The sequence below is a fragment of the Miscanthus floridulus genome, chromosome 13 (assembly GCF_019320115.1).
Source record: "Miscanthus floridulus cultivar M001 chromosome 13, ASM1932011v1, whole genome shotgun sequence".
Classification (NCBI taxonomy): Eukaryota; Viridiplantae; Streptophyta; class Magnoliopsida; order Poales; family Poaceae; genus Miscanthus; species Miscanthus floridulus.
This window is the reverse complement of record NC_089592.1, coordinates 1794299-1808613: the sequence shown is the minus strand read 5'-3', so window position 1 is coordinate 1808613 and position 14315 is coordinate 1794299. Positions and strand designations below refer to the sequence as shown.

At 43.6% G+C, this 14315-nt stretch overlaps 2 protein-coding genes across 2 annotated transcripts; both read right to left on the bottom strand.

Moving 5' to 3' along the window:
• Positions 1–4670: 4670 nt before the first annotated feature.
• LOC136501966 (histone H3.2-like) lies at positions 4671–5080 on the bottom strand. The gene has a single exon (XM_066497468.1). It carries the CDS (start codon positions 5064–5066, stop codon positions 4671–4673), a length of 396 nt encoding a protein of 131 aa, XP_066353565.1. The 5' UTR covers positions 5067–5080.
• A 1671-nt stretch (positions 5081–6751) lies between these two features.
• Positions 6752–12052, bottom strand: LOC136501251 (receptor-like protein 7). Its single transcript, XM_066496751.1, has one exon. The coding sequence runs from the start codon at positions 11999–12001 to the stop codon at positions 8933–8935; it is 3069 nt and encodes a 1022-aa protein (XP_066352848.1). The 5' UTR covers positions 12002–12052; the 3' UTR covers positions 6752–8932.
• Between the last annotated feature and the right edge of the window lie 2263 nt (positions 12053–14315).

Sequence of the window (14315 nt, the reverse complement as noted above, 5' to 3'; positions counted from 1 at the left end):
AATACCCATCTAAACTATATTGTTGACTGGTCAGGAAGCAATAACATTTGCACTTGACTTTAGGATATAGCAGTGACTCTAGAAACTTACTTCTTTGATTAGAGCTACATTCCTGGAGAAGAAATTTACTTATATGAAGCTGTTATACCAGTGCCATGTAGCATTGTAGCCACTCCTGTATAGCTCTTGTGGAAAGACAAACTTTGACATCTGTGGCATAACTTGCTTGGCATTTTATGATTTCCAACATTGTCCCACTACCATACTTGTTGGTAGCTGATCTAAAATGTATGCTGCATGGATGTTTGTGTTTCTCTTTCTGCCACATCTTCTATTATTCTACAGAAAATATGCCCTACAGATAGTTTACCACAAAGCATGGGGCATGCATATTGGCCAGTATTTAGTTCTAAATATGAATTATCATTGTTGTAAATCTCTGAAGAGAGTTATCTTCTTTTCTTTGATACTCTCCTGTGTCCTGTCAGCTAACTGATAATTTGGTTGCATCCTTCTTCATGCCAACATCTAACACTTATAGTTTTGCGGTGTATGTCACCTACTCACCTAGAGCACGGTTAGCAAGCCTTATGATAATGAAAATCTATGTCTTGTACTCTTAAATGCTATGCCTGGATTTCGTGAGTACCCAGACTTTCATAATGCAAGTTTGGGCCTACACGTTGCTTGCTTTGTTACCCAGACTTCCTGATGTATTTAGCTTTAAATGACTTGATAAACCTTTGCTTTATGTTCTCTGGCACTACCAGCGGTTTTGTACTAATTCTCTGCCAACTTGTTTAACAGAACTGACAGTGCTTTCAGCTTTGGATGGTTTTTCCTTTGTTACCTAGTAATTTCTAGATCAAGACATGACTTCCGCATTCTTGACATTGAAATGCTATTTATGCTATAAACCTGGTTTAGTTACTTTGTGTATCTTTGGTTGTGCACAGCTCCACATTGCTTTTTGCATATTTGCTGCCATTGCTCCTCCAGTTGTATTCTGCAGAAAATCATTAACGTAAGCTTCCTTACAGATTGCATTGCACATTTTTTGAGTAAAGAAATTTCATCATCCACCATCCCCTGTATATAATCGCCACAGTATTTGTGTATGCTCACTCGTACATAATACTCCCTCCGTTCCAAATTATAAGTCACTTTGACTTCTTTGGTTCATCCATTTTGCTATGTATCTAGGCATAATATTATATCTAGATGCATAACAAAATGGATGTATCCAAAAAATCAAAGCGACTTATAATTTGGAACGGAGGGAGTACCAATTAGCAGCACCTAGACTGCTGTGCTATTAAGTTTTGAGCTTCATTTCACTCTACTTTGAGGCCCTATTTGGCACAGCTTGTGATTTTACAAAATTTAGTTTTTTGGAAAAAAATTTCAAAAGCAATTTTGTCTTATTCAGTTCATTCTTGGTTTCTGTTTATTGGTAAGCTGCTACAAATCCTGCCACTTGGCATAGCTTCTCCTTAGTCTGTGAAAAAGCTGAGGGTCAAACTGTCCCAACTGCCAAACAGGGCGATGTCTATTATCTGCTTAATCTTTATTTACCTTTCTTAATGCTTACTATTCAGATGGATTATCTAAGGTTTTTGGTTTGTCTATCTTGCTCTTAAGAGAAATATACTTTGTTTGTCATCAGGGATATACTGGCTACAATTGACACCTTTTCTGATCATGCAATAGTTGGGGTGAATACATCTAGAGACGTTTCTTTAATCCTTTTTCACCTCGTAGCTATAAAAATGAGCAACTGTACTTGTTTTCTTCAAGGAGCTTTATGCTCTTAGTCTGCAAAGGATTTTCATTACAATTTTAGAAGGTAAAAAGTACAAGAATCTGACATGTAAATCATTCTTCCCCTTCGGATCTTTTACTTTGTCGGATTTGCCTTGTTTTGCTTGGAGACACTTGTGAGCATATGGGTTCTCCATGTATGTAGCCTATCCATTGTTCATGTTTGTCATTTTATTATATCCCTTCCCTCCTATGCATTTTCCTTTTATTTCTGAATTTTCATGGTTCCGCGGAAAATCCTTTATGTTATATCTTGGTACCTATTGCACATGGGGTACATGGTATATTCACTGGTGACCATTTACAGTGATTTGTATGTGTTCTGTTTCTTGTTATGCCCATTTGGGATTAATATAGTTACGGATGGAACAACTGGAAATGTTTAAATTTTAAACACTTATTGCCTTCCAAATATCTTGCTGTTACCTGATATATCTTGCTTTGTTAAAGAAGTTCACACGTGTTGTTACCGTTATCAGTTGTTTTAAACCTCTTTCTGAATCTGGCTTCCTTGTCTTAATAGAATTTCTCCTATTACTATGTCTTTGATAGTTTGTCGGGGGTGCATTATGGAGAAAATAAATGATGAGGAGGTTGACTGTTGCCCAGTATGCGACATTGATCTTGGCTGCGATCCTGAAGAGAAACTCAGGTGAATCAGTTGTTCTAACTTTTGAGTTTCTTCTGTAAAACATAGTTTCTACTTTCTCCTTACCCTGTTCTGGCAATGCCTTCTGCGTTCAATTTTTTTTGTACAAGTGCAACCATGAAGATGAAGCATTAGTATGATGTGAAGTCCTATACATCATGCTATTGCTAATGAGTAATAAAACCATGTATCTTGAAAACTTCTCTAACAAACTCGGCCAGTAATGGCGCCAAGATCAAGGGATGGTCAAAGTGCAGAGAAAGGATTACAGAGATTATCATAATGGATAAAACCCATATGTAGTGCTATTTGCCTAGGATATCTGCAATTCAGAGTTTCAGACAAACAATCTCTGTCATAAATATAGCTTGGGTTTTTAGGTTAAACGCTTAAAGTACTTGGAGTATAAACATTCACTTTCCTTCTACACTATTGCATATTCGCATATAGCATTTATTGAAGCAGCCTTTAGTAAGTGTCCTATTAATAGTTTGGCTATGACATGATCTATTGTTGACATATCATATCTGATTGAAAATCATTTCTTATGATTATCACTTTAGGGAGGACATAAGCTTGTAATACACCTTTATGGGTCATGTTTTTTTAATTTGACAAAAGTTGGAGAAACCAGCCTCTCCTGTGCTCACTGCCTACGTTTTGTACTGTGGTTCTTTTCTGAATACTTTTTTGCCTCAAGTACCCAGTTTTTTTATTATGTAAACAGAAGTTTGGGCCATAGTGTTGCAGCTTCTTATTTATTTCTAGTGCATCGACTGATCAACTATGAATTGATGCTACCTAACTGTGATTGTTTCCTTGTTTGAAGGCCTGACCACAACCTTGAAGATATCAGGAATAAGGTATTTCCAATTAAAAAGATAAATGTTGATGCTCCAAAGGCTGTAACAGCATTGCCAGCAAAGACAAAACAGAGGTCCCTTTCTTCCTTGGTGGTTGATACTCCAAGCGTAATAAAGCGGACTGGTTTGACTGGAAAGAGAACCAAAGCTAAAAGGAGGGCAGCAGCTTCTCGTGCAACTTCTCCCGTTAATAATGTAACCATGAAATTACCAACTAAATCTGAAAATCAAGATCAGAAGACTGAGAAAAGCTCTGCATCACAATGTACCATTGAAAGATAAAACAACAACAGAGGATGATTCGTAGGTAGACTAATCTATATCTTGGACCTATATGGCTCTATGTACTATGATCATCACTTGACCTACTATATATATATATCAAGTTGGTGTATGTATGGAAGATCTAATATATTATTTATACAAAAATCAAGTGAATTTGTTCAATGTGATGCCTTCTATATGAGCAAAAGTGGATTTGTCAAATTATTTTAATTGTAATTATATCTATGCAGTTTTGCCGATAGTTTTTTTTTTTTGCAGGGTATGGTTTGTAAAATACCTTGGAAATGGTTTGGCCAACATATAAACTGTCGGGAAAGGTCTTAACTGTCGGCGTAGGTCTTAACTGTCGGCAAAGGTTTCAACTGTCGGCATAGGTAGACCGTTTGCCTACACATAAAGTGTCGGGGATTCTGTTAACTGTCGGCAAAAGTTTCGCCGATGGCTTCTAGCGCGACTGTTTCTAAACTGTCGGCAAAACTTTTCGCGGGAGGTTATCTATCGGCAAATGTGCCCTTTGCCTACAATAGAAAGTGTCGGCAAAAGTATGTTGTATTATAGTGATAGCCTGCCGGCGGCGTTCTGACTTTGACGACGTGGTCTTCTGGTTCGCAAGACCTCGGAAGGCTCCTGGTTAATTACCTCTGCGAGTCTGGCTCACAGAGTATCTCCGATTAAGCTGCCGTGGTCGTCGTCTCCGTCTTCGCTTCACCACTACTGGATTCGGGTTCTTTGCCGAGTGCTTGATGCACTCGGCAAAGGCCCAATTGCACTCGGCAAAGCCTTTGCCAAGTGCGGCACTCGGCAAAGAACACTCGGCAAAAAATTAGTCGGCAAAGATCTCTTTGCCGAGTGTCTTTTATCGGGCACTCGGCAAAGGCTTTGCCGAGTGCCCCGAGGACACTCGGCAAAGAAAAGCGACCGTCACGGCGCCAGCCCATTGACGGTGGCTTTGCCGAGTGCCAACCCTATAGGCACTCGGCAAAGATTTTTTATTTTTTTAAAAAAAAAATTCTTTGCCGAGTGCCCATTGACCGGCGCTCGGCAAAGACGTTTTATTTTTTTAAAAAAAAAATCCCGCACTCCGCAAAGATGGTGACGCGCTTGGCGTGGATGGCGCAGAGGTTGGTGTCCTCGAAGAGCCCGACGAGGTAGGCCTCGGCGGCCTCCTGCAGCGCGGTGACGGCGGAGGACTGGAAGCGGAGGTCGGTCTTGAAGTCCTGCGCGATCTCGCGGACCAGGCGCTGGAACGGGAGCTTGCGTATGAGCAGCTCCGTGCTCTTCTGGTACTTGCGGATCTCGCGCAGCGCCACGGTGCCTGGGCGGAAGCGGTGCGGCTTCTTCACGCCGCCTGTCGCCGGGGCCGACTTCCGCGCCGCCTTGGTCGCCAGCTGCCTCCTCGGCGCCTTGCCGCCGGTGGACTTGCGCGTCGTCTGCTTCGTGCGGGCCATCGCGGGGGATTGGGCTGGGGAGAAGGGAGAGTTGTTGCTCGGGTGTTTGAAATGGAGATGGGGCTCTGGATTTGCTACGGTGGGGGAATGGGGCGAGAAGAGACGGTATTTTGCTGCGGTGGGGGAACTGCGCGGACACCGAGGAGGGAGGCAGGGTGTGGAAAATTTTGGGGCAGCGTGGGGATCAGGGTGGACGGGCGCCGTCGGATCGCGTGGGAATGGAGGGCTCCGATTGATTTGGCAGGCTCTCACGCGGATCGCGATCCGTGGGTGGTGAATGGTAGCGAATGGCAGACCACCATCTGGCAGCTCCGCTTCGGATTGGTTTTGCTGGTTGTTCACGGCTGCATGCGGCCACACAGCGGGAACCTGAGTACACGTGCCTACAGTTTTTTTTTTTTTTGAGGGGAGAGTACACGTGCTTACAGTATGCCGCGCTACCACTCTACCACTGGACCTAAACTTGAATCACAGATTAACAGTAATTTCGTGACACTCCAAATTCAGATAGAAAATCTTTGCCGAGTGCCCCGATGTGGCACTCGGCAAAGTATATTTTAATTTTTTGTTAAATTAAGAGTAAATTGCTTGTTTGAGGTCCTAAACGAATTCAAATCAAAATGTGGTCAACTACAAAGTTTTATAACTTTTCGAGATGTACAATTTTTATTTAGCAAGTTTTTCCATCCGAGGTCGTTTGAAAAATTTGAATTTCAAATTTGAGAGATTCAAACGTAGTTTTGCATGATAAGATGATTTCAAATAAAAAAGGTGTCAACTACATAGTTTCATAACTTTTGGTGATCTACAATTTTCATTTAGGAAGTTTTTCCATCTGAGGTCTTTTGGAAAATTCAAATTTTAAAATTTTCAAATTCAAACGTCGTTTTTTGCATAACAAGATGATTTCAAATCAAAATGTTGCCAACTACAAAATTTCATAACTTCTCAAGATCTACAAAGTTTATTTTGGTCATTTGTTCATCCGACATAGTGGTAGTAACATTGTTCACAAATCTTATATATCTCTCTTCTACTTTCATAAAACTAATATGAGAGATATGAGAGAGATGTGGATTTTATGAACAACGTTATTGTCGTTTTGTCAAATGAAGAAATGACCAAAATAAACTTTGTAGATCTTGAGAAGTTATACAACTTTGTAGTTCAAAAGTTTTTCATTTGAATTCATTTAGGGCCTCAAAAATTGTTTTGAAAAAATGATTTGCCGAGGGCCAAAAAAATGCACACGGCAAAATGCCTCTTTGCCGAGTGCCAATACAAAGGCACTCGGCAAAGACGCATTTTGCCGAGTGCCAAAAAATGGCACTCGGCAAAATACATCTTTGCCGAGTACCAGAAAAAGGCACTCGGCAAAGATGCATTTTGCCGTGTGCCAGAAAAATAGCACTCGGCAAAATGCGTCTTTGCCGACTGCCGAAAAAAACACTCGGCAAAGCCATCTTTGCCGAGTGTTTTTTCTTGCCGAGTGTATTCTATTAGGCACTCGGCAAAGACCGTTTTTGCCGAGTGCCCGATAAAATACACTCGGCAAAGCCTCCGGCACTCGACAAAGTGCCGGTTTCCGGTAGTGCACGTTCTCCATGCATGTATTGTGGGTGTGGATGTAGGTGGCGTCGGCGGGATCCATGGCCTCGTCAGTCCATGGGCCAGTACAACATGGCTAGAACATCAGTCATGTCCACCTGCGTCGTTCAACTTAGTGGAGTTGTAGTATAAGGTCATGCATGAAGACGGTGTAGCTAAACCGTCTTGGACATCCTCTGCATCTTCAGGGTACGCTGAAGAGCTTGGTCGTAGAAGTCATTGAAGTAGAGGCCTCATCGGCATCCAGTGGTGCGTGCTTGTCGACGTAGAGGTAGTCGTCGAAGCGCGGCTGGAACATCAGCTTGCCCGCCATCGTCGTCCTATGTCGATGTCGATCGGCGCGTAGTGTCGGTGTAGGTGCGGAGCCACCCTCGATGGCCTCCGGACTTGCCTCCTTCGCGTGAAGGTGTTGTCGGTGTAGATGGGGCTGGCCACGACGCCGTCCGCCTCGTCGATGTTAACCAGCACGTGTCGTCGGTGTAGCGTCGCCCGCCTCGTCGATATCAACCAGCACGTGGTCGGTGTAGCGTCTCTCACCTCGTCGGTGTCGACCAACGTGTAGTTGGTGCAGTAGATGGAGCCAGAGCAGGACCGCTGGGACATCAGCTTCCCCGCAGGGTTCGCCTCATCGATGTAGATGTAGAGCCGTTTCTGACGGCGTCCGGGCTCGCCTCCGGTGCGGCGGCGGCGGCAGCGGTGTAGATGTGGAGCCGTTGCTGACGGCGTCCAGGCTCGCCCCTCTCTGGTACGGCGGCGTTGTTGGTGGTGTAGGTGCGGAGCCATTGTCGACAGCGTCCGGACCCGCCTCTTGTGGTGTGGCGATGTTGTCGGGGCGCCTCATCTGGCTCGCGCAGCCTCCCGGCGTCGGGGCGTCACCCGTAGCTCGGTGCAGTCTTCCGGCGTCGCTCCCGGCTCGGCACAGTCGTCCGTCGACGGGTTGGCGCGTTGAAGTAGTTGGTCATCATCACGGCGCGGCGCTCCTGGTTGCCCGCATGGCCTTCTTGGTTGCTGCTTGTGGCACCTTGCTTGTACGTAGCATGCACGTGTTTGCTTGATAGATGGCCGCGTGGAAACGGGCACCGTGTGGTGGCGGTTGCCTTGGTACACCTCCGGCTTCCTCATGACGCAGCCCTCCGTTCGGCGGCACGTAGTAGATGAATAGAGGCTGCGTCGCTGCAGCGCTCCTTGGGCGACGGCGCAGCCGTGCGGCCATCTCACACGGCGCAGCCGGCTGCGTCCTTCCGCCGATCCGCTCCGAGCCTCTCCTTATCCCCTTCGTGAAGGCCAGGGACTCTTTTTTTAGGCAAAAGAGACTAGGGCGCTGCAGGGTATCGCGTTTCCTTACTTAGCGGCCACACTCTCCCTTGGCGTACATATATATATATCCGTATCTCCTGAGGCACCTTCTAGAAGATCTCGAAACGGTACGAGACCTCCGAATGTGGACACTTGAGCTCATCACAAGCACGTACGTGAATGTACATGCAAGCCACTGCTAAGCAAGCTTCTTTCCTGCACACGTACTGAACAAACATGCACATGTTCCTTAAACTTTTTTAGAGCACAGGATCAACGGCTAAACTAGTTAGCTCATGATGCTCGTTTTCTAGTAGGCAAACAGCAAACCAAAACTCCACACCGTATACTTGTTTTAAATGGATATGGCCTCTGGCCCAAATTGCTTGACAGGCATTTTGAGCAAAGATACGTACGTGCTTTCACGATGAATGAACATACATGCAAACTCGATCACGTGACTAGCCTGTTAGCTTTCTCTTTTTCAGCACACGTAAACAGACATGCGCACTATGCATTAGCGCATATGCGACCTGATTCATGTTATTTCCAAAAGCACATATAGATGTACATGCATACTAGAAAATTTTGCAAAAAATCTAGTCAAACAACGAACCCGGACTAAAAGTGTGACTTTTATTTCCGGTTTCAGACACGAAGCCGGATTAAAGAATCCTTTAGTCCTAGTTTGTGTCTCAAACCCGGACTAAAGGTGCCTCCAGAGTGAATTTAAAAGGAAACCATATCTTATCTAACTATTACGCGAGAGTTAAACTTGGTGTGCCTTAGGCACTACAAGGTTGCTGTTTGAGGAAGCACAAATGAAAGTCAATCAGTTAACACCACAAACTTCCAACATTAGAAAAATATTGTATCATTGAGTCCACATGTATCAAAAGTGATCCAGATACAGAAATTAATTAACCATTTGATCCATAACAAGTAGTGTTTCCTGCCTTTCTTTAAGTTCGGCGTTTTCTAATGGGGATCCTCCATGCCACAACAATTGCAATTGCAATCCCAATACCAAATCCTAGTCCAACAAAGAGGCATAACACAATGTCTACAGATTTCTTCTTGGAAACATGTGACGTTGCTGTTATTTTGCTGATGCACTTTTTAGATAACGGAGCCCCACATAAGCCGTCATTTCCTAGAAATGAGCTGTTAGTGAATGTGAAGAAATGAGGCGATTGTGGTATACTTCCCACCAACTTGTTGTCAGACAGATTCAATGTCGTGAGGAAGTCCATCCATGCTAGCTCTTGTGGGATTTCACCAGATAGCTCATTGAAAGACAGATCCAAAGCTTCCAACTGCCTCAAATGACCCAGCTGAGATGGAATGGGACCGGTGAGAGAGTTATGTGAAATGTTGAGGCCATGTAGCAAACCAAGTTTCCCGATAGCTGCAGCGATGCTACCATGGAATGCATTATTGGAGAAATCAATAAATACAAGTGTTCTTAGTATCTCATGAAATCTCGTGTCCTGTCCTTTATATGTGAATGCAGCACTATACTGATATGTAGATGTTCCTGCATTTGGAAGTTCGTGCTCCATGACCAGTGATTTATTTGGTTCTATAAATATCATGGACTTCAACTCCTGAAACCATTTTCCCTGGGGTAATGTACCAGTGAAGTTGTTTGATGATATATCAATTATTGTTGCACTTGGGAATGCACAATAAGTCTTGTCGTCTTCAATAGATTGCGCAAGCTGTCCGAAGAGTTTGTTGGATTTCAGGACAAGGACTCCGAGTCCACGAAGTCTACTCATCCAACATGGAAATGTGTCGGTAATCTGATTATTACCAACATCAAGGATCTCCAAGTTTGCACAAGCAAGAAGAGATCTGGGCAGCTGCCCATCAATGCAGTTACCACTGAAATCTATTGACACAAATGAGCAGCCTTCCTTGATGGCGTCTGGAAGCATCCCAGTTAGTTTATTTTCATTTAAAGACAATGACTCCATCCCGTTGACATTTTCCATCAAACAAGAAGGGATTGATCCACTAAAGTTGTTGTAAGATAGATCGAGGATTTGTATACTGGTGCCTCCACAAAAGGATGATGGAATTTTTCCAGACAAGTTATTGTTCGTGGCCCAAAAGAGGGTTACATCAGTAAGATGGGAGCTGAAATTGGGAGGTACAGATGAGAACATGTTGGTTGAGTAATCCAGAATGTGTGCATAGTCTCGAGGTATAGGTATGTACCCCTCAAACATGTTGTTGTTAAGATGGAATATTTGTACCTGTAGAGGAAGAAGATAAGAGGTATAGCCAACACTAGTTAGTTCGTTGTTTGAGAGGTCCAATTTGAAAAAAGAGTAGTTCCATGTGTCCCATACCCAGGATGGTATAGCACCGCGGATATTGTTATTCGAAAGGACAACCGAGAGGAGTTCATCTTGGTGCCTCAAAAAACTGGGGAATTTAGAAAGGCTGCAACTCTCTAGACCTAAGAGTAGGATTTTGGGAAAGGATGCTAATGTAGAATTGTCTTCTCCATCGATCACAACAAGGTTATTGTCCGAGAGTTCCAATGCCTTAAGATTGGGCAGATTCGTAATAAAGTTGAGATCCAGGATGCCTGTGAAGTTGTTTGAATAAAGCATGAGCACTTCCATTTGAGTCAGGTTTGCGATATGATGAGATGGTATTTCACCTGAAAATCCACAGTCATGCAACACGAAATCTTTCAAATTCCTCAAGTCACCAATGAAAGAAGGTATAGGCCCCGATAAGCCACAGTGGTAGATCCGAAGCGACATCAAAGATGTCAGGTTTGCAACCCACGGTGGCATGGAACCTACTATTCCCAGTCCAGCAATCTCTAATGCAATCAAGGATTTGATTTTTCCAATTGATGAGGGTAGCTCTCCCGAAAAGCGCTTTGCACCAAGCCCCAACTTCTTCAAATGTACGAGGTTGCCAATCGAACCTTGTATTGTACCAGAGAAATCCGTTCTGCCAACATTCAGGTTCTCCAAACTAGAACCGTTTAAGAAGTTTGGTAAGTAACCAGAAATTTGACGGTTGCCAGAAAGATCGATACTCAGTAGTTTCTTATGTTGAAAGGTTGCAGGAGGTATCCATCCTTGAAGATCGTTTCCTCTAAGTTGGAGAGCAGTCAGATTGGATAAGTTGGTGGATAAGTTGGTAAAGAAATCTTGGGATGGGCCAGATAAATCATTATGCTCTAGATTGATAACAGAAATTGAGTGCAAGGTACTAGAAAGTAAGCCACATACGGGACCTGAGAGTCCACAACGTGGTAAGCTAAGCACCAAAAGTAGAGGACAGTTTATGGCTAGGACCTTGCACCATCGCGTCCCGCTGCTGGACAGGTCCACTAAGCCAAGGTGTAGCTCCCTTAAATTACTAAGGTTATGGATTAGGCCTTCAAAGTTGTGCTCCACAAGCTGTATAGAATCTGAACTTCTATGGAAGGTGCAATAGTAACCATCATTGAATAGGTCAAGGATTTCATAGCTAGTAGAGAGGTCAAGGGATATAAGATTTGTCAGGCTCCCTATGCCCGTTGTTGGCAACTGACCCGAGAAGCTAGAACTAGATAAGTTAAGGTAGGTGAGCTTCGTGAGGCGCTCAAACCCACTGGATGGTAGCAGTGACCCATTGAAGTCATTGTAGGCAAGGTTAAGGTACTCAAGAGAGGTCAAAGCAAAGAGTGCGGAGTCCAAACCTCCGCTCTCCAAACCGCGCTCTCCCAAGTCCAGGGAAGTGACGAGGCCGTTGGCTTGGGCACACCTAATGCCCGCCCAGCGGCAGCAGTCCGTGGCGGTCCTCGTCCATGTCCGGAACGCAATGGTGGAGTAACCGGTGGTGGTGAAGGATCTTTTCAGCTGGAGCAGCGCTGATGCCTGGTCAGGACGGCATGAGACCGGAGGCGTAGCCACCGTGCGTGTGGTTGCTGGCGAAGCGTGAAGCGAGAATAGGACGACTATCGAGAGGATTTCTAGGAGCCGAAGGAACAATGCTTTGTGTGGCCCGTGATCGGCCATGGTGGCAGCTCGTTTTCGGTTTTAGCCTTGGCTCCTCCTACTTTTGCTGTGGCCTGTGAGTTTTTCGGCCCTTACCGTGCCTTGGTATATATAGACACAACGGCAGTAGTTGGTAGAATACTAGAACGGTAGTAGTTGGTTACCGAGTACTGAATAGAGTATTCAATTGGCAAAAATAAATAAAAAAAACATGGCAGTGGACTCATGATACCAACCACCCCGACCCCACTGCCTGGCCCATGGAATCTTATCCTCTCGTATGTAACGCTCAATCCCATTCAGCGGTTGCCTTTTTTTTCTATACATGGCTTGATTTTTTTTAGTTAACGCACTTGCCTAGAAGTTGACACAGAGTTTTTTTTTGTTAGAATAGCAAACATATTTTTGCGCTGCAACGGGACATAGCTTGTTGCATAGTCACTTGAATGACTTGGCGCTTGAAGTTTTCTTGAAGGGAATGGCTCCGAAACAAGCCGAAACACTGTTCCGGCTGATTTGTTGTGAGAGAAAAACACTGTTCCAACTAAAAAAAACAAGCTGAAAAGTACGGAATATAAGATAAACGAACAGGGCTAATAGGAGGGGTTGCCCTCTACTAGAATTTTATTAAAACAAAGAGTACAAACAAACAACAGCTCAAGAAACAAAAAGAAAGAAAGAAACTAAACAAGATTACACATAAGCTTCTAGCCATTGACTAATTCAGGACTTGTATTTTTTTTTCTTTGCTCTCATTATAAATTGAGCAATCTCCTTCCTGAAAATGTCCTTGCACCGAAGCACTGAGGGCTGGATATACTTCTGAAGATTTTATCATTCCGGATGGACCAAATCTATCGACCGGCACATGGTGATCAAGATTTCCACAAGGAAGAATAAATGTAGATTATCCCTAAAAGAAGAGAGGGTGGCAAAATGGGTCACTGTGATGATGTATTGTGAACAGTATGGTGTTCCAACAAGCCACAAAAAAGGACAGATAAAAAAGAGATGCACTAGGCTTGTCGGAGGTATTGGCTCCGGCAATATAGATAGAAAATCATGCACATGAAATCAGATGGATAACATATGAGATACAGATTTATACCGGTTCAAGTATGAATACCCTACATTCAGATGAGAATAGTTGCCTAGGGTTGCTATCAACTTGTATTCAGGTCCTGATCGGGGGCTCCCACCTTATATAGTCGAGGGGATAGAGTTAAAAAAGAGTCCTAGTTGGTTTACAAAGAGGTTTCCTAGTTTGTTATAAGAAAATATACGTATGGAATCGGCTGTTCCTGTAGTAGGTTTCAGTCTTCAACCTCCATAAGCCTGGTTGCTTGTCCACCTAGTCTGATGGCATATCCTATCTCTGTTGGGCCTCATATCCGACGTCTTTGGCCCATCCTGCTGTGTTGAGGTACCCTGGATCTATATCACCGATGTTCATTAGCTGAGTTACAAAGAACGTAGTTGTAGTCATCGAGGGGAATATTTTTTCCATTTCAAGAGCTCCCTAGTACTTACTCGGTATTTTAAAAGAAGCCACAAGAAAACATTTCGTTTGCGTTGACATGAAGATTGCTGAAACCATGAATAAGCCTAGTGAACTTGGCGAAAACCAATCAGATGTGAATAAGATTTATTTGGAGCAAACATTTGGGAGACCTAGTTATATGTCCAGAAATCGGACATCTCCTGCAACTAAAGCTCATGTAAAATAGACAACAAAGTAGCATGCAACACCTAGACATTGGAGCCGGAGCATGTCTTGGAGTCCGTTGCGTCGTATCCAAAGTAAACTGACAAGTCTAACAGCGAACGTGTGGTATATTGATACGGACTGAATCGAGAGTAAAGAAGTGAATATGGGATTAAAGAAAGTAGCCAGACGAAAAAAAGTGAAGCCAGCAAAATTTTGATTCTTTAATATTATAGGTATATAGATAGATAGATAGATAGATAGATTGATTGATAGATACAGATTCCATTTAGAATCCACGTGATTTTATTTTATTGTGTTTGTGTTCTTCGTCATGGGACGGATTTGTATCTTAATCTGACTTGGATTCATGGTCAGCTTGGTTTGGATCTTTACACTAAATTTGAGTTTTATACGGTTTCATTAGTTTAAGCAGAAGACGGGTTGAGGAATCGTAGGATGTGACAAGGCCAAGAACGGACGAAGAAAATGTGGCGCTGATTTTGATGGATGATTGGACGAACCAAATTTCACTTTTAATAAAGACGGGTTGAGTAATCGTAGGATGTGACAAGGGCAAGAACGGACGAAGAAAATGTGGCGCTGATTTTGATGGATGATTGGACGAAC

Bases quoted from the DNA above. Each gene is read 5' to 3' on its own strand.
- LOC136501251 (XM_066496751.1), bottom strand. From the start codon at position 12,001: ATGGCCGATCACGGGCCACACAAAGCATTGTTCCTTCGGCTCCTAGAA.
- LOC136501966 (XM_066497468.1), bottom strand. From the start codon at position 5,066: ATGGCCCGCACGAAGCAGACGACGCGCAAGTCCACCGGCGGCAAGGCG.